Source organism: Crocodylus siamensis, chromosome 3 (assembly GCF_052110815.1).
Source record: "Crocodylus siamensis isolate JL-2025a chromosome 3, ASM5211081v1, whole genome shotgun sequence".
Taxonomy (NCBI): Eukaryota; Metazoa; Chordata; order Crocodylia; family Crocodylidae; genus Crocodylus; species Crocodylus siamensis.
In genome coordinates, this window is record NC_143397.1 from 166794862 (window position 1) to 166822808 (window position 27947).

General features: G+C 41.7%; 1 protein-coding gene across 1 annotated transcript in view; it reads left to right on the forward strand.

Moving 5' to 3' along the window:
- Nucleotides 1-3225: 3225 nt before the first annotated feature.
- APCDD1 (APC down-regulated 1) overlaps nucleotides 3226-27947 on the forward strand; it is a 43775-nt gene continuing 19053 nt past the window's right edge. The window contains exons 1-3 of the mRNA XM_090039672.1: nucleotides 3226-3605; nucleotides 16390-16573; nucleotides 17681-18212. Coding sequence (XP_089895798.1) covers nucleotides 3548-3605; nucleotides 16390-16573; nucleotides 17681-18212 — 774 coding nt within the window. The 5' untranslated portion in view covers nucleotides 3226-3547. The remainder of the gene's footprint in view (nucleotides 3606-16389; nucleotides 16574-17680; nucleotides 18213-27947) is intronic.

Consider the following 27947-nt stretch of genomic DNA (forward strand, 5'->3'; position numbering starts at 1 on the left):
ATGGGGGGGAAGCCCAGCACACACTCCGGCAGACCCGGAATTGGGCCGGAAGTACTTCCTGTCTACTTCCAGGTTCGCCATTGAGCATGTGGAGGCCCCCCCCCTCACTTCTTTGGGATGCTCCATGCACCCCAGCACTGAGCATTCATGAGCCACGCCTGGTACCTTGAGATATGTAGAAAGCGTATTTAAAGCTGGGTCTATGTCCAAATCGCTGATTCTCCGAATCAGCATCAAATCTTCAGATTCAGCCGAACTGAATCAGGGACAGTGATCCAAATCAAATCAACTAATCGAATCACTGTCCCTGATTTGGGCTGAATCCAAATCGAATAGGGCCCACTTTGCACACCCCTAGTGCTTATACTGTACTTAAACATTGCCCTGTCATGATTTATGTAGTCCTCCACTCAGTGAAATGATAGATAAAAATTGATTGCCAAATCTCCAGATGAGAGAGACCTGCTGGTATGTATCACTGCCAATAGGCAAGCATTGCCTGCAGCAATAGTAATTAGTTAATGCTTTCTCCTAAGGCAGCAAGGTGTAAGGCAGGTTTCCAAATACTTTTATGAACTTTAATGCATCCTGAGCAGGACCAGATACAGACATGGGTGAACTGGGCAGCCGCCCAGGGCCAGGACAGAAAGAAGGCCCAAAAATTAAACAAAATGCAACAAAAAACTCATTATCTCTGGCAAAGGGGGCCCGATACTAAAAGTTAACTTGGAGCCACCAGGAGTCTAGGTACAACCCTGATCCTGAATGAGATATTGTGTCTGTTCTCATGCTCATTTCCAAAACACTTTTTTGGTAACTATGGGATTGGGTGAATATGAAATGGGAACTTTGAGTAAAGGTGTGTATATTTTTATATTTCGTGTGATGCATGTTCTCCTGTTTTAAAAGTTCATCTTCTCTCTTAGCAGGAAACATGGAAGAAACAGAGGGCTCCCACCCTTTAGTTAGCACATTTTACCATGCTCCAGTCTTCCCTTATCACTGATGAGTGATGTCACATATCTCCAGCAAGTGCTCTAAAATACAGTTTGGGAAACACTTGTGCAAAGGAAAAAACACCAAGAAATTAGACTCACTAATTGCTTCTGCCTCAATTTCTACCCTTTGCATAAATAGGAAAAATAATGCTTACACCTACGGGGTTTGAAGGACTAATTAATGACTATATCTCTTGCCTAATATAATTTTAAGTACATGCACAAGTGTAGAGCTGGTGCCTTAAACCAGATCACAGGGAAAACTAATCAACAACAGGCATCCTGCAATGCAGGAAGGAGAGGGGAAATCCAAAGAAGGTAGCTTAGGCATCTATTTTAGTTCAGAAGCCTTTCATGTCAGAAGCTATCTAACTTGCAACAGGAATTGTAACAGCTCCTTCACGCATTTCCTCTTACAGTCAAGAGAATATACTTACTTCTTTTTTTGCCCCCTAACCCATCAATGGATTGCCATCAATGGACATAGCTTAGGCAAATATCCACATTAATACCTGCTCAAAAATGTTATTTACGTACAGTCATCTGAAACCTGATGGCAACCTTTGTTCCTTTCCAGAATAGCGGCTTAAAAAATATTTGCTAGTAGTATGATTTTTTTTTTCCAGGCAACTAAATGAATGTTCCCATCAGACCTTCCCTCTCCACCCCACTCCCATCCCATTTTACATACAGATGCTCAGATCCTCTTTGCCACATTACATGATTTACAAGGTTGTTTATAATTGACAACCTGCTCCTCCGCAGTTCTCGCCCATGGTGGGATGAGGCCTCGCAGCAGATCTCAACTTCTTTAAACACAAGGCGCCCCTCGTTAGGCTCAAGGCACCACCTGGACAATACCAGCTCTGTGTTCAGGTGTTCTTCGATTACCAAAAGCTGCTGTTGCAAAGAACTGAGAAGGGCTTTAAAACCATGGCTTCCTATTTGACTGCTCTGGGTTTATCTTTTCTGCATACCCAAAAGGGCTGACATTGTGTGGCACCCCACAGACCCTTGAAAGGATCTCAAGGCAGCACCCTGGCTGAGAATCCCTAGGGTACGGGGTAACACCAGGGTGAGCTTCCCCCCCCCTCCCCACCTGGGCCTGTTGGATGAAGGGAACTGTGCCCTTCCCCTCTGGCCAAGATCACAGAATCATAGAGAATGAGTGTAAGAAGGGACCTCAGGAGGTCATCTAGTGCAGAGGTTCCCAAACCCCAAGCCATGTCCTGATGCCGGGCCATGGCAGGTTGGCTGCCAGTCTGCAGGAGGATTGATTGCTGGACCGGGAGTCCGGAAGTGACTGGCATACTGTGGACAAAAACTGAGTATAAAAAATGGTTTGCTAAAGGGTTGGCTGCCGCTCCGCAGTATGCCAGTCACTTGCAGACTGCAGTTTGCCAGTCCTCGGTTTGCCGGTCCTTGATCTAAAATGGTTGGGAAACCCTGATCTAGTGCAGCATTTCTCCACCCATGGGTCACGACCCAAAAGTGGGTCGCAGGAATATGAAAGGGTCATGAACAAACTTTAAAAACAGATTCTCCTTTAAAGGAGAAAAACTTGGGAAACTATGGCTGGCAGAGCCCAGCCTGCAAGGGGCTGCTTGGGGCCCCTGGGTCTTACAAACACCACACACTGGGGAGCTGGGGCTTGGGGGCAGCGGGTCAGCACTGGCCACCGATGTTTACACATGGGTCCTGGTACAAAAAAAGGTTGAGAACCACTGCAGTAGCAAGGCCAAGCCCCTGCTCAAAGCAGGACCATCCCCAAGGAGCTTGTGGCAGCCAAGGCTTTGTCTTAAAAACCTCCAAGCACGGAGAGTCCACCCCCCCCCCGGGTACCCTGTTCCCGTGCTTTACTTCCCTCCTAATGGGAAAACTGTTCCTAGTCTCCAACCCACTTGACCCCTCCCTCCCCCCCCGCAACCCCAACCACCACCACCATTGCTTCTTGTTCTGTCACCTGCCACCACCGAGGGCATCAGGTCTGCCTCCCTGGGGGACCTGGCTGGGCTGTGCAAGTGCATCTCCCCCGTGCAGGCAGGACCAGCTCCCCTCCCTCCAGCTCCCCTGGGGGCGAGCGCGAGGGCCGGGAGGCGAGGAGCCCCGCGTGTGGAGGGAGCGAGGCTGGCTGCAGGCCAGGCGCCGGGGGAGGCGGCTCCCCGCTCGCCTTTCATGTCAGGGCGTCTGCTGGCGGAGTCCCCACCTCCCTGACCCTGACCCCTCCTCCCCCTCCTGCGGGAAGGGGAACTATGAAGAGGAGCCGCGAAGCAGCAGCCGGGGCCAGAGGCGGGAGCGGAGGCAGAGCTCAGCCCCAGGGGCAGCCAGGCCGGAGCCCTGGGGGCAGCGGTGCCCACATGAGAGGGGCGCGGCTGCAGCAGGCGGCTCGGGCAGGAGGACTCGCCCGCTCGCTGCTGGCCCCCGCCGCCGGGACCGGCCCGGAGCCCGCAGCCGCCCGCACGCCCGGGCTGTGGGCGCGGATGCCTCGGCGCTGGGGGGCGCGGGAAGCCTGAGCCGCCGCTCCCAGAGCAGCAGGAGCAGAGCTGGAAATGTCCTTTCCCTACTGCAGCCTGGTCAGGTACCTGTTCCTAGCCCTGCTCCTGCACGGTGAGTGTCTGCGCTGCGGTGGGGAGGGGAGTGCGCTGCCTCTGCTTAGTTGAGGACCTGCGCTGGGCACGGGTGGAGCAGAGCTTGGCTCCCTGACGGGGAGGCTGGAGGAGTTCATGACTCCTGCGCTTGGCCTGAAGGAGTTCATCTCGAGTTGGGAGGGAGCGGAGGTGGCTTATGTAGGGCGTTTGGGAATCCCCCCACTCCACAGTCTCCCTCCGCAAGCCAGGAGATTGGTCAGACATGGAAGGTGCAACCCTCCACTGCCAAGCTTGCTGGCCGCTGCCACACATGGGCTGGCGAAACGTTGGGAGGTTAGAAAGGGCCACTGGAAGCTCCGTTCAGGGAACAAGTTGCACCCACATTGATGCCGGCACTTCTTGGAAGGGGGCCTTTGGTCCGTGTGAAACGTCCTGCTGTCGTCTGTTCAAAGCGGAGGGGGTCCTAAACACACGGGGACTTCCTTCGCTTTGGCATCAACCCTTCTTGTTCAGTGATACCCGATACCAGACCTTTGGGGTAAAGTGCGGAACAGCAGCGATTGTCAGGATTGTCCGGGAAGTCCCCTGCTCTTTGTTGATTGTGTCACTATCTATGTATGTGGCACTGCCTGCAGTTTGGGATGCTACTTTAAGAGCCTACCGTGAAATCCTAACTGCAAGGAAGTCCACGGGAGCTTTGTCACAGAGGTCAGCAAGGCCAGAATGCCATTCTCAAGCAATCACTGGACGTGGATGTATAGAGGGGTTTTTCTGCAAAGTTAATAGATACTAAAGCATGGGGTTTAGGGCTCATGATAATAACTTGATTTAAATTACTGAGGCTCTTTATACCCCCTTAGTTTAAAATATGCTAAATTCTGCTTTGAGACAGCTTCAGCATACCATTGGAGCAAAGATATCTTCTGAAAAAAAGCTGTTATGGGAACAGGCATATTTTAAGTTATGCAAGCCAAACTTTTCAAACTTGGGTGCAGCAAGTTGGTCATGTACAGTCAGACCCAGTTTACCATAGTGGTAAGCACCACATCTCCAGCTTTCTTCATCTGGAAATCAGCTTTATTAAGTGCTTAAATATGGATTTACATACCTAATGTTATTTGAGACTTTGGGCAAGATCTGATTCTGAATGAATACCTCAGCCTGCTAAACTACATCATCCTTTGAGAAGTGGATTTAATACTGAGGTATTCTTCAGCATCCAGTCTTTTTCAGTAGAATTTCTCAGGGCCCAAAATAGTAAAATTAGTAACCTCAGCTGACTCAACCTTAGTGTTGGCAGCAGATATGAGAACATTTGTCTCTGTAAGATGGTCCCCTGGGAGCAGCGATTGTCTTTCTCTCTGTTTGTACAGTACTAAGCACACAGATGGTGCTCAATAAATAATAAAGATCATAGGCTTGGAGTATGTGTTTTGTTTTTGGGGTTGGAGAAAGAGTGCATGCTTGCTAACCAGAAGGGGTTTTACGTACCTCTCACAACTCAGCTACAGATATATAGACTGTATAAACGTGTCTAGTTGAGCCAGACTTGCCTGAATGCCAAGGTGTACTTTAAAACTCTGTGATCTGGGAATCAAAAAGTCAAAATGGAAGGTCTGAAGTTAGAGGGTAAAAAGAGAAGGTATAATTATAGGGTTAGACTCCGAGGCTCATCTGCTTGGAATTACATAGTTTTAAACTTTAGCTGAAATGGGAAGCAAATCAGGGCCAACAATCAGCTCAAAACAGCAGTTTTCAAAAGAAGATGAAATAGGAAACCAACAATTTTTTTTCCATTTGCAGCCATATTGCATCAAACAAAATATTCCCAATCAAACACTTTTGAGGAAAAAAATAACTTTAAAACTTGTATGTGAATGTGGATGTATCAGTAATGTGTAGATGGGAGCGATCTTGTAGAAAACTTTTGCCCCCTTGGGCTGAGATAGTGATATAATGCCTTAAGATGTAGACCCTGCTCACAATTAATTTATTTCCAGTATATGCTGGGTTATTATCTTTAAAATATGTCTTTTCTCTACAATGTATTTGCACAATCTGCTTTAGCTTATCCTGCAGTCATTATAACCATCTCTCAGTCAATAGCTAACCAGGCAATAGCTGACAGTAATTACCAATCAGCATAGAGGATGACTGTACCAAGCCCTTTTAGACCATGTGAATGTCTCTCAGTCAACTGTATTGTGCTTGGCAACCCAAGGGTAAATGAAATGTGTGTTTGGAAATAAAATTTAAATACTCTCACTTTCCATTTTTGAGTCAATGTAAAATACAAGACTTAAGCTCATACTTTCATAGCAGCAAGAAATGTCTCTTTTCATATCACCAAGTTATTGTTTTGGAAAACTTGAATTCATTAGTCAAAGTAAAACCTGTAGAATGTCAAAGGAGGTTTGCAGCTGGAAGTTGTCCATTATCACTGTTTTCTTTGCTTATACAAAAAGCCACAGAAGTTTCAGATGTCAAATGCTTAAATCATTCAACTCCAGAAAACTTGATTAATATGAGCTACAGTAAAGTGGATACAAAGCAAATTGGCTAATTTCTTTTGCAAATGTAAACTTTTTTACCATTAAAGATGCTGTGAAGAGCCCTAACATATTTCTAAGGATGTGACTGTTATAGTAATAAATTAGACACTTAAAATATTTAGCTTATTTTAATACTTCCACTAAAGTATTCCATTCTAATTAACCTTATAAAGACGGGACTGTTAAGACTTTTCAGAACAGATTGTTTATGTTAAAAAAGTGGGGGAGAAAGGAACAAAGATGACTAAAATTTGTTGGCCAAAAGTGTTTTATTGCATTCCTTGCCTCATTCCTAAAAAAGATACTATAGTTTATACGAAAAAATATACATCCACATAACATAGAGATGGGCAGGGTTTTGCACTGAGGGGATGGAGTTTATGGGATGAATATAAGAGGATTTAGTAAAATAACTGAAAATTTAGAAGGCAAATTAGAAAAATGGTTCTCTTCGTTCACTGTTTGGTATTGGAAGCCTGGAGACTGGTGAATAAATGGATGCAGAAACAAAGAAGGAGAGAAAGGAAGTGGACATTGTTGTCTATTTATTTTCAGTTACCTTTGTGTAAATCCTAAGCAATTCCACTGATCTCCTTGGACTCATGGGTGGATTTAGAGGGATGGAAACACTGATGTTATGTATACGTGTGTATATGGACAGTACTTTAAAACACCAATAGCCTGTGTCCATTAACAAGAAAATCCCTGAAGAAAACAATGGAGAAAGAAGATTATTTCAAGTATTTAATAAAATTACTAATGCAAAATTTTAACAACACTGATGGTCTGTACTTACTGTGCATAGATCACACAATTAGATTGTTTAGTACAGGATTCATCCTCCAGTCTTTACTCAGACAAAACTCCTATATAGTTCAGCATTGGCCCCCTATTTTGTATGTAGTATAAAATAGATGGCTGTAGTCTGCAGTACAGAGTACTGCAGATGGCTGTGATATAGAACAGATGTTTTCTTCAAAGAGGTCAAACCAAACTACTTCATGTATTGTATTGCACTTTGGTTCAATCCTGCTTCCACTGGAGTCAGTGACAAAGCTCTCATTGACTTTAGTGGAAACAGACTTTAGCCTAGAGTGGTTCACAGGAATACACATTGGATGTGCCACAATTTTTTTTGTCACTTAGTGATGGTGATCCATTCTAGTACAACATTTAATTGAGTATTACAGAGTTCACTGCTTTATAAAATGTCTTAATTCATTTGATATTAAACTACAGAATGGAGTTCACACAGGGCTTTAGGATTCGAAATCTATAGTTGAGTCATTGAACTCAGTTTAAGTTATTTATTTTTGTATGTGTAATAGAATCATAGAAAATTAGGATTGGAAGGAACCTCAGGAGGTCATCTAGTTCAATCCCCTGCTCAAAGCAGGACCATCCCCAACTAGATCATTCCAGCCAGGGCTTTGTCAAGCTGGATCTTAAAAACCTCCAAGGATGGAGCTTCCACCACTTCTCTAGGTAACTCATTCCAGTGCTTTACCACCCTCCTAGTGAGAGAGTTTTTCCTAATATCCATCCTAAACTTCCCTTGCTGCAACTAGAGACCATTATTCCTTGTTCTGTCATCTGCCACCACTGAGAAAATGGTGGTGTTATAATAATCACATAGGCCTTTTGGTAAACAGTGGCTGATAAATGTCATTAAAGGGCAGGTACTATGAAGGAGCTCCTCATGATATTTAAAGTCTTTGGTTATACACTATTTTATAACATTACTTTGAAAGCATAACCACAAGTCCTGAACTGAACAGGATGTGGTTCAACAAGGACAAGTGCAGGGTGCTGCACCTGGGGAGAGGGAACCAGCATTATGGTTATAGGTTAGGGGCTGACCCTCTCAGCAGCACAGAGGCAGAGCAGGATCTTGGAGTCAGGATGGACTCCAGGATGAATATGAGTCGCCAATGCGACGAAGCAATAGGCAGAGCCAACCACACCCTGTCATGCATCAACAGGGGCATCACTAACAGGTCCAGAGAGGTCATGCTCCCCCTCTATGTGGCACTGGTCAGGCCACACCTGGAGTACTGTGTCCAGTTCTGGGCGCCGCACTTTGGGAGGGACGTGGAGAACCTGGAGAGGGTCCAGAGGAGGCCACTCGTATGGCTGAGGGCCTCCGTGGCCAGCCCTATGAGGAGAGGCTGGGGGATCTGAATCTCTTCAGTCTCTGCAAGAAGAGACTGAGGAGGGATTTTGTGGCTGCCTACAACCTTATCAGGGGCCAGCAGCAGGGACTCGGGGAAAGTCTGTTCACCAGGGCCCCCCTTGGAGTCACCAGGAACAATGGGCACAAGCTGAGGGAGGATAGGTTTAGGTTAGATATTAGGAAGAACTGCTTCACTGCAAGGGTGGCCAGAGCCTGGAATAGGCTTCCCAGAGAGGTGGTGCTCTCACCTTCCCTGGAAATCTTCAAGAGGAGACTGGATAGGCACCTGGCTGGGGTCTTATGACCCCTGCCACCCCCAGTGCTCCTTCCTGCCCATGGCAGGGGGTCAGACTAGATAATCTGTCTAGGTCCCTTCCCATTGATTCTATGATTCTAAGTCCTTACTAAAATCATTCTTTCTTCCACAGTGCTATCAGGTTTTCTTGCTACTGTGAGGTAGCAGAGGAAAAGTGCAGGGTCTGGGAACAGGAATTCTGTTTTTAAAAAAAGAGAGCAGAAATGCATTAATTTAAAAACTGGAGACAAAATGTTTCAATAGATGAATTCATCATCCAGATTGATGGACCAAATTTTCAAATTCTTACTAGGAACTTGTAAGATCTTACAAATTCAGGCCAGGTCAGCCCCACCCATGTGACAGATCAAGCCTTGCTGGGCCAGCCTCATGCATCAAATTGGACCCCAGCTGGGCTGGCCACATGCACCAGATCAGGCGCCAGCCTGGTGCACCGTACCAGACCCACAGATTGGATCTGGCCTGTGAACCAGCCCAGGGGATCAAAAGGTTGGGCACGACTGCTGATTGAAATAGTCAATGAGATTGTTCTGTACTTCCTAAGAGATTTCTCAGAACATTTCAGAACTGGGCAGTAAGGGTGTAATAATTTGAGCCATAAAACTACAGTGAGAGTCAGTTTTTAATGAGTTTCTTTGTTAGATTTTAAAATACTTGTATTTTTTATTTCCTCAGTATCTTTACCATTGTAAAATGATTATTTGCCTCCTTTCAACTACAGGTAAAATCTATACCTAAGGAATATGTACATACAAGAAAGGGAATAGACACATATTAACGAAAGGGCACATCATCATCTTCTACTTTTATAAAACTCAGACTTCCCTACCCTAACCCGTTTGGGTGTTTATACATGTGCTCCAGGAGTTTGGGGGGGCGGGGTTAATTAGAGCAGCTCTAAGAGCCCGGAGTGTCACATGTATCAGCGTCACCACATCAGGCCTGTATATCTTTTGAAAAATGGTAGTGGGGGCACTTTAACTAAAGCTCATCAAACAAGCTTTAGTTAAAGTGCCCCACCACCATTTTTCCAGCGCAGGGATGCTGATACGTGTGACGCTGGAGTGTGCTGGAGCACTGTAATTACAGCGTGTCGGAGCAGCCTCTCTGCACATGTCTATGTGTCTTTTGTATGTAATGCCTCTCTTGATGAAAGCCCTTTGACATTTAAAGGATAACAGTGGGAAAAATACTGGTAAACTCAGAAACATCTATTTGGTAATAGGACATTACAGTGTCCCTTGTAATTACAAAAGTTTGCACTGCAGTTAAAAGCGATCGTAGAGGTTATCTAACATTTTCCCACGTTGAGATAACTTACCCTAATGTATTTTATTTAATGTTCTGGGCAATGGACTAGATAAGTAAAACTGCTTAATCTAGTTACTTACTCTTTATTCGTTGGAAATTCTTAACACTTCAGACAAGTTCCAACTTGAAAATAACTTGCTGTAGAAATAAAGTGCTAGTATTTAAAGTGATTCCCAAAACAGATTTAAAATCTCACAAATGTTACACTTGGGCTTCAATGTGAAATTGGTTGCTTCAGGTATGGGCTAATAAAGAACTAGACTGGATTCTTTGGGGAAGAATTTAGCTGTATCAGACCATCCCGCACTAGACTTAAGTTTGGGAGTTTTTCAGTCAAGGGTTTTGATTCAAATCATTCCAAAGCTATTGACTCAAACTTTACTACTAGCTAAACTGGTTTAAATCTTTTGAAATTGATGTGACACTGGAAGAAGTATTCTGATGTAAATTGGTGTAAGTAAGATCAGAATTTGAATCCAAAGCTTAGGTACAGAATTTGAGGTCAAGTTCAGTTTTACTAGCTATTTTTGTTGTTTTAGACATTACTTTCATGCTAATTTAAATGAAGTTGAATATTTTATATTACAGTTCAATACCTTCTACAGAATTGTTCATAAAGAACTTTTTTATAGCAGCCTTTTGAATGAATACTGGTAACCAGCTGAACATACTGCCAACACACAATACTTTTAAAATTCTTAATTGTTTGCAATACTTGATAAGGGCTTGAAAATAATCTCTTGCCCTGCTTATTTTAATTTAGAGAACACTAATATTTTCCTTTTTTGCATTTCTGATGGAGCTGAAATGATTATGGTTTTCTCAGTTTACTTTTTGACTTACTGTTTTGTTTTTACATCAGTTTGATGAATGGTGTCATTTCTGTGAATTGTATTCATTAGGTAACTGAAACTGCAAAGCCAACACAAGATTTCACAACATTACTTATGTGTCATATTTAAAGAGTGGTTGTTGTTTGAGTTCTTATAAATTTCTCAGCAATAGAGTAGTGGTTATTTTGAGGGTTATGAGATTCAGAAGAAATTCCCTACTAAATTATAAGAAATTTAAATTTAGAGCTGTTTTTAAAGTATTAGTGTTTTCTTACCACAGACATACTAGGTACATCTACACATGCAATTAATACAGCTGAATAAACTCCAATGCGGTGTGCACCAGAGTTTATTGCTCCTGGGTGCCACATCTTCATTTGCGCCCAGGACTGCAGTACATTGAGTTGGGTTGGAACAGTCCTGGCTGGCAGGGCCCAGGGGTCAGCCTGGCAGCCCAAGGCTGCTCTGACCCAGCTAAACATGCTGAGGAGGGGCTGGCTGGGGCATGAGGGAATTCCAGTGCAGGGCTAGCTGGCAGGCAGCCCCTGCACTAAACCATCTTCATGCTCCAGCCAGCCCCGTCAGCATCTACATGTGCATTGCAGTGGAGTAAATAACTCCATCATAGGATAGTACTTGCATCTGGCGGTACTATGCTATGGCAGAGACTGACGTTTTACTGCAGAGCTATTTAGTCAGCTCCGCAAAAGATGTCTCGTGTAGGCGTACCCACTATATAACTAAGGAAACCTGTTTGCTTTTGCTGTTGAGAATAGTCCCTTTAGAGCCCCTTGAATAAAAGCAAATGCTCCAAGTATGTTGCAGGTATGTTTGGGCACAAATTGTTTTTGGAAGTGGGCTTTTAAATTAACTTTTGTTTCTTCTCTACCCATTTCACAAAAGCAGAGTTAACCCTGAGGATGTTAACATCTTTGTATTATCTATCAGCCAAGTGAATATTTGAATGCTGATGTCATAAACTGGATGAGGTCCCAATCCAGCTAAACATTTCAGCATGGGCTGCAGGTAGAGGAGAGGGATGGCATTCTGCATCAGATCATCCCCTCGTGCATAAATAACCCTCAAAGTAGGACTTTTAGCCTAAACATGTCCATTCATCTTCAGTCAACTGACAGCATGTAGGTTTTAGAATGAGGATGCTATTGTTTTACTCAGGAAGCACAACTATGCTAAAGAAACAACATAATTGTTTACCCCGCCACTGACTGATGATATCACAAGGCAGAATTTGAGACAGACACCCAAAAGAAGACACTACATACAAGGACTTACCTGATCTTCAAGGGATATAAAGGCAATTATGATCTCCCACCTAGATGCGTATGTTAGCACTAGGTACAGACACAGATGGGGGAAAAAAAACATAGGCACTGACAGTCTTAATTCAGTGGTGCAAGTCTCTGCTAATTAAATATTTCCCTGCCTTGCCTAGTAAGACAAAGTATATCCAGGTGGCAAAGATATAGGTCAGGTAGGCAAATTTTATTCTCACTGCATTATTTATGGGCCATCAAACATCCTAGTACTGTGTCTATATTTCAACAACAATCTGATTTGGTCTAGTATGTGTGGTGTTTCCCACATATATCTCACTCTCTGGAGCCTGCATTGTGTCCCTCTGCCTGTGTTGATTACCTAACCTTGTTGCAGCCCTCATTTATCATGGTTTGGTGGGCTCCAGCTCATCAGAACATTTCCTCCTGGCACATAAATCTCTATGGCTACAGATTCAAGCCTTCCCTGAATTCCTTCGTTACCCTGATTACAGTTGGTTGTATACAGAACCACATAAACTCAGCCTCTGGCCACAGATGATGGGATAAAGCAAGGAGCATTACAACTTGTTTACAAAGTTAAGGGGAAAAAAATCTGTAATATCATTATAGTTTGATTCATTTTCAGAGATGCCTTATTTCACCACATTTACTATTTACTATTTCCTCTAGGGTTTTTGACTGTTTAATGGGGCTATTATATGCTGGCCTTTGGTCTGTATATATGCAAGCTCTCTTTCCCACTTAGAAATGGAGTTGGGCTCAGTGCAGTTAAAATGCATAATTATGTTTAAATAGACATATGATTCCTTAATCAGACACCACTATGTTCCTGAATTTCATGACATGAAGGAGGGAAGGGTGGCTGCTTGAAAAGCATAATAAATGTACAGATGTGGCATTCCAAATCTCCTCCTGGTGGGAGATTACAAATACTTACTGACCAAGTGGGAATGTAAGTTGTCAAAAGGCTTTTTAACATGAGGTTGTATGTTTTTTGAAACAATCTGGAAAGACAGAAGTCTGTGGTTAAGCATTCAGGGAAGAAAATGAGCCAGCACTGCTAGCTGGCTGGTAGGGGAAGTGGGGCTCAGCCCCTCAGACAGTCAAACTGAGCCTAAATCAACTGATTAGTGTTTTGAAACACTGGGGGGGGGGGAAGCTTGGGGAATTAATTATTTTTAAAATTGTATGTTTAAAAGAGTTATGGACCTTTGAATGTGTAGGATTTTAGGCATGGGGTAGTATACAGTAGGCAAATAAACAAGTGTTATGCCACAAATTTTGATTCTTAATAAGAGACTATTATTAGTATGTCCAGCCACAACTGGCTGAACTTGTTTTTCTGGCCATGCAAAGGCAACCCTGTAACCAGAGTAATCAGAAAACCAGGCCAGCCTACCTTTTCAATAGTAAGTAATAATTTTGGGAGCGTAAGGTGAGATGCCTTATAAAAAAGCTTGACTTTCAGAAAATACTGAATCCTTTTGCAAATCAGTTTCTTTACAGTTGAGGGCTCAAGTACTGAGATGTCCAAAAAACATTAATCATTGCTAAATCTTTCCTACTACTGCCTACAAGATAGGAATAAAAAATCATATGTAATTAGTTTGTAGAGTTGCATTCACTAATATTTGTAAAATCTTGAGATCCTTCATTGGAAGTTGCTTTAGTATTTGTATTATTTGTAATTATCCTTAAGTTTTTCTACAGAACAAACCCCTGAAAATCTTTTTACCAATTACCATTTTATGGATAAATCCCTTTCTTCCATTTTGAATTCTTTTTTTTAAACAAAGTCCGCTTCTTCCTGGGGCTAACAAAGTTGCTCCCTGCTGATGGGGGATGGGGTGAACATACAGAACAAATGACATTTTTTTTCAGGCAATATGATAAATGAATGTCTGACATCTAATAGTGAATAATGCTGAAATTCAACAGCCACAGCTCTGCCAAATTTTATTTACATGGGACCACATCTAGTACAGAACTTAGGCAATTTTAAAGTTAGACACCATAATGCCTAACCTAGGTCCCTGTGTACCCAAATGGAATGTAGAGCCCTGTACTAGGCTTTCTAGCTAGTGCTTGAGGTGAGGTAGACGCCCCAGAATGGGATACAAAAAAGAGAGCATGCTAAGCAGGGAGCCATCAACAAAAGGAAACAATGGAGACAGGGGCTAGTCCTTAATCCCACCCATCCCCTGAATTCAGGTGCCTTCAAATGGTACCTTCTTTTAACTTACATCTGTTTCATGCAAAATTCAGAAACAGTGTTGGGAGCAGGGACTGGAACCCAGGAATTCTGCTCCCAGGTAAGAATCTCCTTAGGCTAAAGAGGAAATTGAACCCAGGTTTCCTGCTTTAACCACTAAGCTATTCTATAAAAGGGGGTCCATTAGTACCACCTTTTCCTCCACTAATTGTCTTAAAAGAGAGCAGTGGCTGCTGTTATTGGTGAATGACAGACATACTCTGAGAATGCCAACCATGTCAAGTTCCCTCAAGGGATTCAGACCAAGTTTGTAGATCAGATTGAGCTTAGGGAACAAGGAGTTTTAACAGCCCTGTTAAAACTCAGGTGTTTCTGAACAGGTCCAGGAGTAGAACTTTTAGGGAGCGTTAAAATCCCAAACTGAAATACTGATAGAATTCAGTTGCCTCTAGGGTTAGGTGGCAACTAAGCAGAGGTTTTCAGCATCACCGTTTTGGATTTAGGCACTAAAATTCTGTCAATTCTACCAGGAGGTGCCCATGTTCTTTTCCAGATCTCACCTGTATATTTCTTATCTTCACATAGTTTTAAATTGTGTTTTATTAGCATAGTTAGTAATATGAGGTTAATTTCAGGAGCATGGCTTTTAGCCAGAATCCTTAATAATAATAATAATAAATGAATATGAAGTTTATAATAGGGAATATTTCTTTTAATAACATAAACACTGGGCACATCTACATGAGATGTTTACTGTGGAGCTGCCTTATTAACTCTGCTGTAAAACATCAGACTTTACACATACAGTGCTATTAGGACAGAATAAACTTGTATTTACAAATACTATCCTGCTGCGGGGTTTTTTACTCCACAGCAACGCTGTATGTGTAGGTACTGGAGAGGCTGGCTACGGTACTAGGGTGCTTCAGTGTGGGGACTGTCTGCTGACTAGCTCCACACTGGGGAACCCCCATGCCCAGGCAGCCCCTCCGCAGCACAATGAGCCTGGTCAGAGAAGCCCCAGGCTGGCAGGCTGACCCCCAGACTCCTGCCAACTGCGGCTGCTCTGACCCAGTTTAACATGCTGCAGACCCAGGTACATATGAGGATGTGGTGCCCAAGAGCAATAAACTACAGCGCAAGATGCACCAGAGTTTATTGCTCCATGGTAATAGCTGTTAGTCCTGGATATGATTTTTCTTTTGAACGATATTTTTCTATACCTTTTACAAGATAGGAGGCCTAAATGAGCACAAGAAGCATTCTATCTGAATACTACATATTCATTTTGTTCGATCATTTCTGTGTAGAGAGACTGCTAGCTGGTTTTGTGCGTATACATTACCAGAAACCAAAATTACTGTGTGCTTGAGATAAAATTAGCTTTTTGAAATTCCTTTTCGCCTGTAAATAAAAATAGTAAAATCCGCCTCTAATTGGCCACCTCAAACATCACAGAGGCTTCCTGTGTACAGAAGCCATGCTTTTAATATCTATTTTCCCTTGCCTTTAAAGAGTGGCCTTTTTTTGAGAGTTTATTATAGAAACATTTAAATTAGAGGGCGGCCAAAGCCACAAAGTTCATATCTGGATCTTGATACAAATTTTCCAGAGTTGCAGAGGTACTTGGCTCCAGAACTGTTGTTTGTCCCGTTAGAGACAATGGGTAGACCTATATAGTATCACGCAATCCCATGCAGAGATTCCCTGCACTAATTACAAATGATTATACTGCTTCCAGTTTCAGAATTAGCATGTGGAGACTTAGCCTGTGCATTTTTATATGGCCCTGACTTACACTGTATATACATAACTATAAGTTCAAAACCAAATTCATATTTCAGGGATGTTCGAATCCAGAATTTTGGTTCTGGTTCAGCTTTCATTATACCATGTGCAAACTATTCAGTGGATCAGTAATGGGTTAGCAGAGAGAGACTGTTCCCAATTTTTCTTTTCAAATGAGATAAGTAATGTAAAAATGCTGTCCTATATGCATAATAACTATGAGTGAGCGGCATGCTATGAGGAGATCCTCAGCCTAACTTATACTATGTCTCAGTCTTTCTCACCGGAATCCCACAATAACTCATACCTTTATTTTACAGGGCTGGGAGAGGGTTCTGCTCTTCTTCATCCAGACAGCAGATCCCATCCTCGATCATTAGAGAAGAGTGCATGGAGGGCTTTCAAAGAATCACAGTGTCATCATATGCTGAAACATCTTCATAATGGGGCCCGAATCACGGTACAGATGCCTCCCAATATCGAAGGACACTGGGTTTCTACTGGGTAAGCAAAAAGAAAAATAGATTGTTTGAATTACATAGGGAAACATACACACTCTTAAAAGAAAACACAGTTTTATAGAGACATGCCAAAGGCTTTCAGGGTACACCAGAATGGTACCTTGTTATACACCACTCTGTCATCTTCAGTTTGAAATGCAATAGACAATATATTTTTAATTTGATTTTACTAAGTAAGGAAACAAAATATTGTTAAAACTTGCTCATTACAAAGAATAAGCTGCATTACAGTCAACTACATAACAGTAGATCAGGTGAATAGATCTTTATTTTCTGAGCTTTCTGCATACATTGTTTCATTAGCAAATGAAATTAACAAACTGTGCTACCCCAGCCCAAGTATGCATAACTACTTATCCTAATATCATGACATTCCATCAGTCCTTTCTCCAAATTTACTACACAAAAAAGAAAATATTTATTTAATGGGCTGCCATTGCTTCTAAAGAACTTCTTTATATGGTGACCCTAATACAAAAAAGCATATATGAACCAAAATATTTTCTTTAAAAATATCAAAAATTAAATATTCTAATGGATGTGGTCACAATTAAGCTTAGTTTCAAACCATCCAATGAATAAATGGTTGATAAATGAACTCCCACCTATCACTTTACCCAAGGAGCAATTATTCATAAAGCTAGGCATTTTTTTATTCATGTAAAACGGTGTTAACTAAGTAAAGAACAGAGGAGATTCACTGTTATTCCAACTGGGCAAGTGAGAGAGAGAGAGAGAGGAAGGGTTTGTCACAAGTTGGTGGGATAACTCAAGTTTAGTTCCCATGTTTTGTGTGACCTTGGGCAAATTATTCAGGTCTCCTGGTATCAGAGTTCCCAGTTTCTAAAACAAAGAGGGGAATACTTCCATATTACAGGGGTATTGTAAAGAGCTCAGATCCTTTATTATTTGGGGCATGTAAATGCTTTATGTAGCTGGACTGTTTTGTGCCATAAAAAGAAAATAAATTGATACAGTAGTAATATATTAGTAAGCACTAAAAAACTTTAACCAATCTTATTGATTGTAGCATGATAGCCTGGCAACCCCTCTAAAATATTGTTTTATTTCACTTTCGATCCTCCTACAGATGCGAAGTTAGATCAGGCCCTGAATTTATTACAAGATCTTACAGATTCTACCACAATAACACCTTCAAAGCCTATCAGTTTTACTATGGTGGCAACCGCTGCACAAACCCTACCTACACTCTAGTTATCCGTGGTAAAATTCGCCTTCGCCAAGCATCCTGGATCATCCGAGGAGGAACTGAAGCTGACTACCAGTTACGAAACACTCAGATCATCTGCCACAGCGAAGCAGTAGCTGAAAAGCTAAGTCAGCTGTTAAATCGAACGTGTCCTGGATTTGTACCAGCAGATAGTCCTTGGGAGCAGGATGTGAACTATGATTTGTGGAGAGAAGACAGTGGCTGTGAATGCACCAAGGCTCTGAATTTTGCCATGCATGAACTTCAACTGATTCGAGTAGAGAAGCAGTACCTACATCACAATTTGGATCACTTAGTGGAGGAGCTATTTCTTGGAGACATCCACACTGATGCTACTCAGAGGATGTACTATCGACCTTCTAGTTACCAGCCTCCCCTTCAAAATGCGAAGGTACACACATTTATTTTTATGTTACAAGAGACAATTCCATGTCATTCCATTCTTCCAAATCAACAGGTTTATTAGACTCTATGTGCAAATAATATTCTAGAATAAAAGCTAGACTGAAGAAAGCGCAATGAATGTAAATATTTTAAAAATTGCATAATTCAGGGGCGTAGGATCCCATTTATGGATGATAAATCAAATTATATTAACAGTAATGGTATCACACTGGTGCGTTATGAGTTTTGATCAATAGGAGGCCAGGGTAATTGAACAGGAAGTGAGAGCTGTTCTGGGAATGAAGATGGAGCCAGTCACTTGAAGGAGCCATGAGAATGGCTAGAGAGGTGGTTAAAGTCTGAAAGTTAGCAGCATAGAAGACAGAAGATTCAGTGTGGGAGTTTGAAACAGGGAGAGGTTATAACAGATGGGAATGTGGTGAAAAGGCAACAGCACAGCAGAGGAAAACAGAATTTTGTGAGTATGTGGAACCAGGGGGAGACTGGAAGGTAAGGGCAAGAGAGGGGCATTATGAAGGACAAAGAAATTGCCAGACTATGTGGGTCAAGGATTCAAGCCTCAGACACATTCATTACTAGAAATGAAAAGCAAGTGAATTTTGAATGAGGCTTTAATTCCATTTTAGGATTCAGTTTTCAAAGGGTCCCTCTGTCACTGGGATCAAACCATACTGAGTTAAATAAAAATCACACTGGGGGTGTGTGCACTGGTATGCTTTTGCAGTGGATCTTGTCTGCACATCTTTTATGATGACATGTCAAAGGAATGTAGCAATTGGAACCACATTTCAGATTTCAGTTGCTACTAATAGGTGCTAGACAGAGACAGCTTTAGGATTATTTCCAGTGGGCATGTCTACATGTGCCCCTGAGTGCACATTTGGTAGTGTGCAGTCATTTAACAGGTTTATTAGACTTTACACCTAGATAATATTCTAGTACAAGTACTAAATGACTATACAGTACCCACCGATACTCCACAGTCCCAGAGGTGTAGTTATTTTTAGACGCTGTGTCATTATGGCGATGTAGCATCGGCATCACACTTTGTGCCTACTGATGCTACGTTGCCATAGCATCTCATGTAAGTGTACCCAGTGAATGGTGGAAACATGGTATGACAATTGGTGATTTTTTTCACTAAAATTGATGCAAAATTTGGCCACAACATTTGAAATGTGAGATGAAACACACCATGGGAAGAGAAAAATTGGAGAATAAACAGGCAGGCATTTCTACCAAGCCATAACTCTTTAACCCTCCCTATGTTGGTTCCCTTCCCCACATCCCCAGAATTCCAACAATGTGTCATCTATACCTCCAGATTCTTACTAAATGGCAGTTTAAATCCACAGCTTTCTATGGGCTTGTACAAACCTTGCCATTATTTCTGTCATGCCATCTTCTTCTCAAGTGGACCCAAAACAACTCATTTTGTGCTTTCCTATAAAAACAATTCCAAAATAGTTTTTAGCAGCAGCACCAGACACATGCGCACGCACACACATGCCATTGATACACCTGAAAACAGTTTTAATTTTCCCATCACTCTGATTACCTAAAACAAATAATGTTCACAGGTTTCTATTTTGGATTTGCTTTCTTTTAACTTGTTGTGTAAGGAGGGTGTAAATCTTTGCTTTGATATGGATCCTTAGATACAACTTGTTCGACACCAGTTGCTTGCTGTATGTCACATTATGCTGGCAATTATTTTAGGTATGTTTTAGAACTCCTGGAACAAAGACAAAAAGCTGGTTTCAATATAAACAGCTGAGATGCTGGTCCTGCCCCACCAAACCTGGTTATTCTCATATTGGCAGTTACATGTTATGGTAAAAATGATTACATTTCCACGTAATGGTAACTTCAGTAGAGATTCAGTGTTAAAATGGCTAGGTTTACTGTGTAGCTAGATATACAGAAACAGGATTTTGTCCAGTTCTATTGTTATCTTATGACAGTTTGGTCACAATTCACATGCTTGGCCCCTGTGCTGCAGTAGCGCTGCTGGACAGCTCATTTCTCAAACGTAGTGCTCTAGACAAGTCTCTTAGCCCTATGTCAAGTGTTCCCTGTCATTATTGTGGTCACACAGGATAGTCTGTCCACCTTATTATGTACATGAAGTTTGTATACTGAATTCACCGTCCTTTCATCTCTGGTAGAACAAATTCTGCCCTCAAAGGCACAAGCACAACTCCCCTTGAAAGCAATGGGAGCTTATTGTGTGGTTCCAAAGCAGCATTTGGTTTTGTATGTCTACCAGCACATCCATACACAGATGATAGATATTGGAGTTCAGAGATATATGGTAGACACTGGAGTTCAGAGCCTCCAAACATGTCAACAGGCAGGGGGTCTGAGGTGAGGGACAAACACAACATTCAGGCCAACATAATGGGCATTCAGAACTACCAGACAGGTGATGAAAGCTCCTAAGCTGGGCCAAATTCACCCATTCTAGAAGAGAATTCCTCTGAAAACATCAGGAGTAAAATTTAACCAGTATAAGTTTTGGCAATTGAGGTTTATCTATTTGAATCCATCTTAAGGTGGCCATTTGTTAAAGGGACATGTTATTTGGTCCTTGTTACCCAGCAGTGAAGCATTAGTAATAGTTGCTTATTCTGAGCTGCACTGAAATAAACTGCATGGCTCTTCTTCTTTGATCCCGGTATAATTTACCTCTGTTTACAAAAATCAGTATAAATTACCCAAGGGTATATATTCATGTGTCCATGTCTAAAGACTGAGTTAATGGTACTGGGATATCATTCACATTAGTATCACTGACTACAGAGAATGACAGCACTGTGCAGGAGCATATTCATTCTAAGTATTCTTGGGGTAATCAAACACGCAGACAAAAGAAAGTACTGGGCAGTAAAAAATAGAGCAGCACTATGTGCAACCAGGACCTATTTCTATTTCTGGCCTACAGTGCGACTCTTGGTAAATCATTTTGCCTCTTTGTTTCTCTTCCATGTCTGGTCTGTTTTGACCACAAGTTCTTCAAGGTAAAGATTCTGTCCTTTGATATGTTTGTACAGTGTCTAACCCCATTCTCAGTTGAAGCTTACGACTGCTACTGAAATACAAGTACTTAACAGGACCCTTGCAACTTTTCAGTGCGCAACACAGAGGAGTCTGAATATTTTTAGTTTATAGGTCTTGTTCATATTTTTATGAATTTTTTTGAATTGGGATGGTTGGATATGTAGATACTAGGCTTGCATTACAGTGCAATCAGCAAGACAAATGTGTGTGTGTGTGGGCATGCATTAGTAGACATGAAAGGCTTCTAAGAATTAATGTGTGTGTAACCATGACTATTCAGTATCAACCAGTAGTTAACCTGGCTGCTGGTTGCACTGTTTGCTGAACATTGGAAGAAAAAGATGCATTTTTTAAAGACCACACAAAAATAGCACTGAGAGGTTATAACCCTTCTTCTTTGAATTTCTTTCCTTTTCTAATTGCTAATCCACAGGGACAGAGCTGAAAATGAGTTTAAATGCTAAATTGAGTTTAAAACCACTAGTCACAGACTCCTCTAGAAACTGGACACCATGAATAAATAGAAACATTAAATCAGCTTGTTTTTTTAAGCTTTCTACAGTCGCACAGCAAGAATAGAGAGGCCAGAAAATTGCCATTGATGTGAATCAGGTGTATTGTGTGGGATCTTTCATTTATGGCTTGTTTCATTTTCTTATTTATGTTATATATAAAGACCTGGCTAAAATAAGAAGATTCCCATTCTACGTTAAATTTATAATGAAGCTTCCATGAAAAAGATTGTTCCACCCAGCTCAGAAGTTTGTATAGCCTAAAAGTTGGAAGCAGTAGTCATATTCATTATGTATGTGGTTGAACTGAATGGTAATTAAAAGCAAATGATTGCTGGATAAGTTAGAAATGCCAAAGCCTCATGATCTGACTTTAAACAAATAGAATTGGGCCGTGTCCAAATTCCTGCAGTGATTTAGCCACAAGATGGTAAATCAAAAGGGCTGTCCAAAAACCAGACAGCTTAAAGCCAAGCTACAAATCTGAATACATTCACAAATTCCCATATCTTAACTCAAGGGAACAGATGAAATTGGGGAGCTTTTAAAAATATCTAATATGTAATCTCTTAAGGCTTTACAAATTCTCTTAGATAAGAGTCTACCTTAAAACAAATTCCATCTTTAATACATGTTGATGTCTGTGAATTGAACTTAGTAGCAGTGGATCAGTATACATACTTTTCAGTTGTCTTGTCATTCACTGAAGGTAATTAATTAGGACCCAATTGTGCAGGGCTCTGGCATCCTCCACTTTTCTGTTGTAGTCACTGAGAGATTCAGGGCAATATTCTGTACCTTAAAAAGTCAACTGCTTATACAATATCAGAGAGAAAACAATGTAGGAGCTGCCTTAGTTATGTGGTAACAATGCATTGTACTGTGTCATGTAGGAGAAATAACTCTAGGGACTTTTGTTCATAGGTATCATGTAGCCTGGGGAGATAATATGGGATATTCAAGAACCCTGAAGATCTGCAGCATAAAGAGATGAGGAGCTGCTTAATCACGTGCAGCATAAATGCTCCTAGAACATTGGTTCTTAACATTTTTAGACCCCAAGCACCCCTAGGAAAATGCCAACTCCTGGTTTGCACTTGTTTTTGACTACAGGAAAACAAAACAATTCTTCTGGTGCAAACAATTCAGAAAGACCACAAAAGAGAAGGCTGTTTTTAACACTGTGGATTCCTATTTGAAATCCCTGGGTTTATCACAGGAATCATGTCTGCACATCTAACAATGCTAACAGTGCACCCCATGGCATCCTTGAAACAATGTCAAGGCATCCCAGGGTGTCGCATCACCCTGGTTGAGAATCACTGTCCTAGAAGAATCTTATTGATCTTAAAATGTACCCATCTCTTATGTATTATTTAACTTCTTTTTTAAAAATAAACAGGGCTACAAAGACCACAATGACAGCTACGTTAACAGGCTATTCTAAAACCATCATGGTAACTTTGAGTATAAGGATGGACTGTGTTTAAATACTCTTGTTCACCACTTTCATTCTGTTCAACCATTTGGATGGACCATACAATTTTAATTAGAAACATTCTTATTACAAACCATATAGAAATAGTTTCTCTCCTTTCCTGCCAGTTTGATTACTGTTAGAAACCGCTTTTCAGAAATGCTTAGCACTGCCACTACCATAGACTTTATCTCAAGTTCTGGATGATCAGATAACCCTGAAAATCAGGTTTTCCCAGGCTTCCAAACAGTGAGGCGCCCAGAACCACTGCACTCTTTCAAAATTTGGCACTTAATTTTTCTGACTCATTTTTTTTTTATCCACGTAATGAGAATCCTATTTCCTTGTACAGCTCCCAATAGCACTGTAACAATAAATAAAGAAATGTCTGTCGGGTATGTTAAGGACATCAGGTAGAACATGATCAGTGTGCAAAGTATTATTTCAACCAAAAAAATGTAATTTTGGAGGACCGTACTTTTCAATTGCCTGAACTATAAATGTTAAACATGCAAAACTCTGATTTACCTGCAGCTGACAGCTGGGTTTGGAAGCTTTTTGTTTATTTGTCTTTGCCGAAGGCTGTTGCTTAGAGCAGGGGTGACCAATCTGTGGCACAGGTGACACAAGTGGCATGGGCAGCCTCCCTGTTAGCACCTGGCAGACTGGGAAGGGGGCAGGCAGCACAGCAGCAGACATGGCAGGGAGCAGAAAATAGAGTAGCAGATTGGGCAGGAAGCAGAAGGTAAAGTAGATCAGGCAGAAAGCACAGGGCTGTGAGCAGAACGCGAAGCTGCATATGAGGCGGGGGAAGGGTATTGAAGTGGCATTTGGGGAGGGTCTGGGGCTTATTTTTGGCATACCTGCTAAGAAGGTTGGCCCTCACTGGCTTAGAGAAACAACAGGCAGGAACAGGGACAGTTTTAAATGTTTGTTTTTTTAAACAGATTAACTTCAATCCAGTTTTGAATAACAGCATATATGGGATTTAAATTTAGAAACCTATCCCATACTACTTCTGTTGGCTATAAGATTGCAAAAGACATGCTTCTTTTAAAGGTTCTTTAGGTGACATTATACAGTAACTGTACAAAAATCTGATGCCAGATAATAGCCAATGTAGAATGAGATTTTCTTGTATGGACCTTGCTTTGTTAACTTGGTTATTAAGGTCTATTTTACAATTACACTGGCATTATAATGTACTAAATGTCTGTCCCAGCACTAGCACAACACTATTTATGAACAAGAACCTTGGTGCTCAGCCTGACAAAATTTTGCCTTCCGATTAACTCAGCAAACAGGTTTGTACTGGTATCAGCATCTTCCTTGTTTGCCACCAAAGTATAATCCATTCATCGTTTGCTTGCAGTAAATAGGGAGAAAAGAAAGACTTAATATTTTTACACAGTCCAAACTAAATGTGTATGTGTGTGTGTGTAGATAGATAGATAGATAGATAGATAGATAGATAGATAGATAGATAGATAGATATAAAAATAAATGAATGTCAACAGCAGCCGCAAAATAGACACTTTAAGACAGTTCAATTCTTGCAGTTCTTCACGCCTAGAAATGAACTACATTCTCCAAAAAACTGACAACTTTGCAATCAGGTTACTGATTTCTCCTACTTTCTAAATGCCTTCTGATTGCTTCAAGATTTTTAATTAAAATTTTAAATCTTTTGTCGTTCTTATGAGTTAGCTCAGCTCATCTGGCAGCCTGAGTTACAACTACGTCAACCATGCTTTTCAACTCTCAGCAGCCAGTCTTATATATTACACCATAGCCTCATATGAGGTCATGGAAAGCCTGAAAATTATCACTTTTGTAGTGCAGAGAGGTTTTAGCAGTTCATTAAAGTGTTGTCTTAGGCTGGAACTATCTGAAGGGGTAGGGGAATGGACTTTGGAATTGTACTGAGTATCCATGGAACTGGTCTTTATGTGGCCTGGGCTCTACGGCAATCTGAAATAAAGTCAGTCAGCCTTTTGCATTTATTTAAATGTGTTTTAAGCCAATTCTGTTTGAATTCTGTCTGTTTGAAGCCAATTCCTGGAAATAAATTTTCAACATAGTTTTTGTATCTGTTTTGGGAACCCTTTTGTCACTGGATCTAGAATCTGTCACCAGATTCAGGTGATGAGACCTTAGAAATACTCGGAATAGTCCTGACCTGATGTGCCCTATTTCTGCTATTGGCCAGCTCTTCTCCTGATACAGTGGGCTTGCAGTCTGGCTAGATTAGAGCTAAACATACCTTTTATTTCCATTCTCCCCTGGTACATTTCCTCACTCCTTCTCCCACCCCTTATCCCACCTACAGTATTTTCATTTAGCTGTTTTGGTTACTTTATTCAACTATTACGCACATTTGCAGCCAAAGTTTATTGATGCTTTGTGTTCCAGTGTCCTAATGCAAGGGGCCAAATGATTTGTCTTTCAGCTCTACTCCGAGCTGAAACAGTGAATAACGTGAGCATTCTTATCAGTAACTTAAACTTGTAATGAGCCTTGAATGAAGCAATGTGATCAAAGCGGTCATACGTACCTGCAAACCGATCTGGTTTCTATGCCCCATTTCACCAGTAGAATGTTTTGTCTGTGATTGGAGTACAGTATTTTGCAACTTCCTTGTTGTTCATGAAATAGCAAGAAAGAACTTGGAACAGGCCAAATTCAGCATTTTAATAAAAATGGATTTTTATAAGATGAGACAAAGTATTTACTGTTTTGGGGCAACAGAGTTGTGGCAGTGGTTTGAGGATGATGCCCATATGTGAATGTTATTCTTAAAACTGCAGAGAAATGTCACATTTTTTGTCTGTGGAATTTCTCAAGAACAACTTTAAAAATAACATGTTGGATTTTTTTTTAATCGCAATTCTTTGACACTCTGCATACTAGAACTTAGGGGTAAAATGAAAGAAAATAATAGTCTCTTAAACAGCTGCCTTTTATGAATTTTCTGAAACACTTTTGATTTCCATCTCAACAGGGCCTGCTTCTTGGAGCAGTTCTGCTACTAATAGAAATCAGTCCTGCTCCACAGCCTAATAGTATGCTGATGATTTATACTAGCTGAAGATCGAGGCCTTCTAGCCACAGCTTTCAGCCTGAAGGGTGCCAGACTAGACGAAGAGTGAAAATCAGAAGGAGCTGAACCTTTTGGAATATTTTTCTTTTTATTTCAATGTAACTTCAAATATTTTTTGAAGCAAGGGACTGCACAGATCATGAAGTATGTGAGCTGTTCAAAATGAGCAGCATAATGGTAAACAACAGTATAGTACAGGAAAAGGGGAAGACAAACTAGGAGCATTATCTCCCCAGTGAGCTGAATTTATATAAAAAGCAAACATTAAAAGCATTGGGCCCCAAGTGAAGCACAACAGAAAGAAGCAATCTCTCTGCCAAGAGTTTCTGGGTTGGGTTTTTGTTTTTCGCTGGCATCACTGGGAAGGAAAGGGTTGGAGGAGGAGGAGTTCAAAGGCAGGGAAGCAGGATAAGAAAGAACATTTGCTCTTCTGTTTGTATTTGGCAGTGTTTCTGCTTGAACATCTTACAACTCTTATCATTCAGAAAGGATGTGTTTGCCATTCTGTGGCTCCAGATAAAGAGGGCAGAGGAGCTGCACATAGTTTTAGCATGTGGAAAGGGAGAAAAAGACTTCCCAAACCACTTACCAAGTCATCAGAAAGGGACCATAATTCTACTAACCTTGCAGTTTTATTGTTATGTATAGTATAGTGTAAGGGCTAGCACAGGCTTGAAGCTGGGCTTAGCAACCTCTTTCAAGCCACAGGCCAAAACAACCTGACATCAGACCAGTGCAGGCCAGGTGGCTTCAGCAGTGTGTCAGCAGCAGGAAGGCTTTCCCTGAACACCAACAAAGCCACACAGCTAGGAGCTGTGCCTGTACCCCTGCTGCTTCTCCAAGCTCCCTGTTCCCAGACTGTGATATGAGAATAGTTTCTACCCAGGCCTTGTGTAGCCATTCAAGTTCTCCTGGAAGTATTCCTGCTCTTCCAGGAGAAAACACTAGTGTACAGACATCCAGGCTTTTTTTCCAAAGGAAAAAAGGCTGCCCCAAGAGAACAATAACCTGGAAATAACCATAGTTAAATTACTTCTGAGATAGTTTCTCCTGGGAAAGTGAATATCTGTACATATTGCCAGAGGGGAGCTGTGTCAGGCTGGGGACCTGGAACCTTCTTCCATGTTGCTGCCACTTCTTCCCACCCCACCCACTCCTACCCAGCCCAGCCCCTATGCAGTTTCACTCTAGCTAGAAGCTGTGCTTGCACCACAGCCTTAGGGAGGGAGTGGCGGGGAAGAGAGAGGGAGTGAAGGTCAGAAAGTAGTTTTGGAGGGTGCAGGAGGGGAAGCTGACAGGAGGGGGAAAGGAGAGCAGTTGGGAAAAGTGGCTGTGGCGCAGCTAACTAGGCACAGCTTCCAGCTCCTTGCTGCTCAGCCCCAACACAAGCCTGGGCACAGACAAAGGGCTCCATGGGCCATACACTGCTAACCTCTGGCTTTAAGTGGTCAATAGGCTTAAAAGAAGTTGTTGCTCAGAAATCTAGAGTTCATAGCTCTACATCCCTCGTTCAACAATCCCCAACCTCACCTTTTTTCAGAGGTCCCTTCTACCAAGACCTGTTCCAGGGGC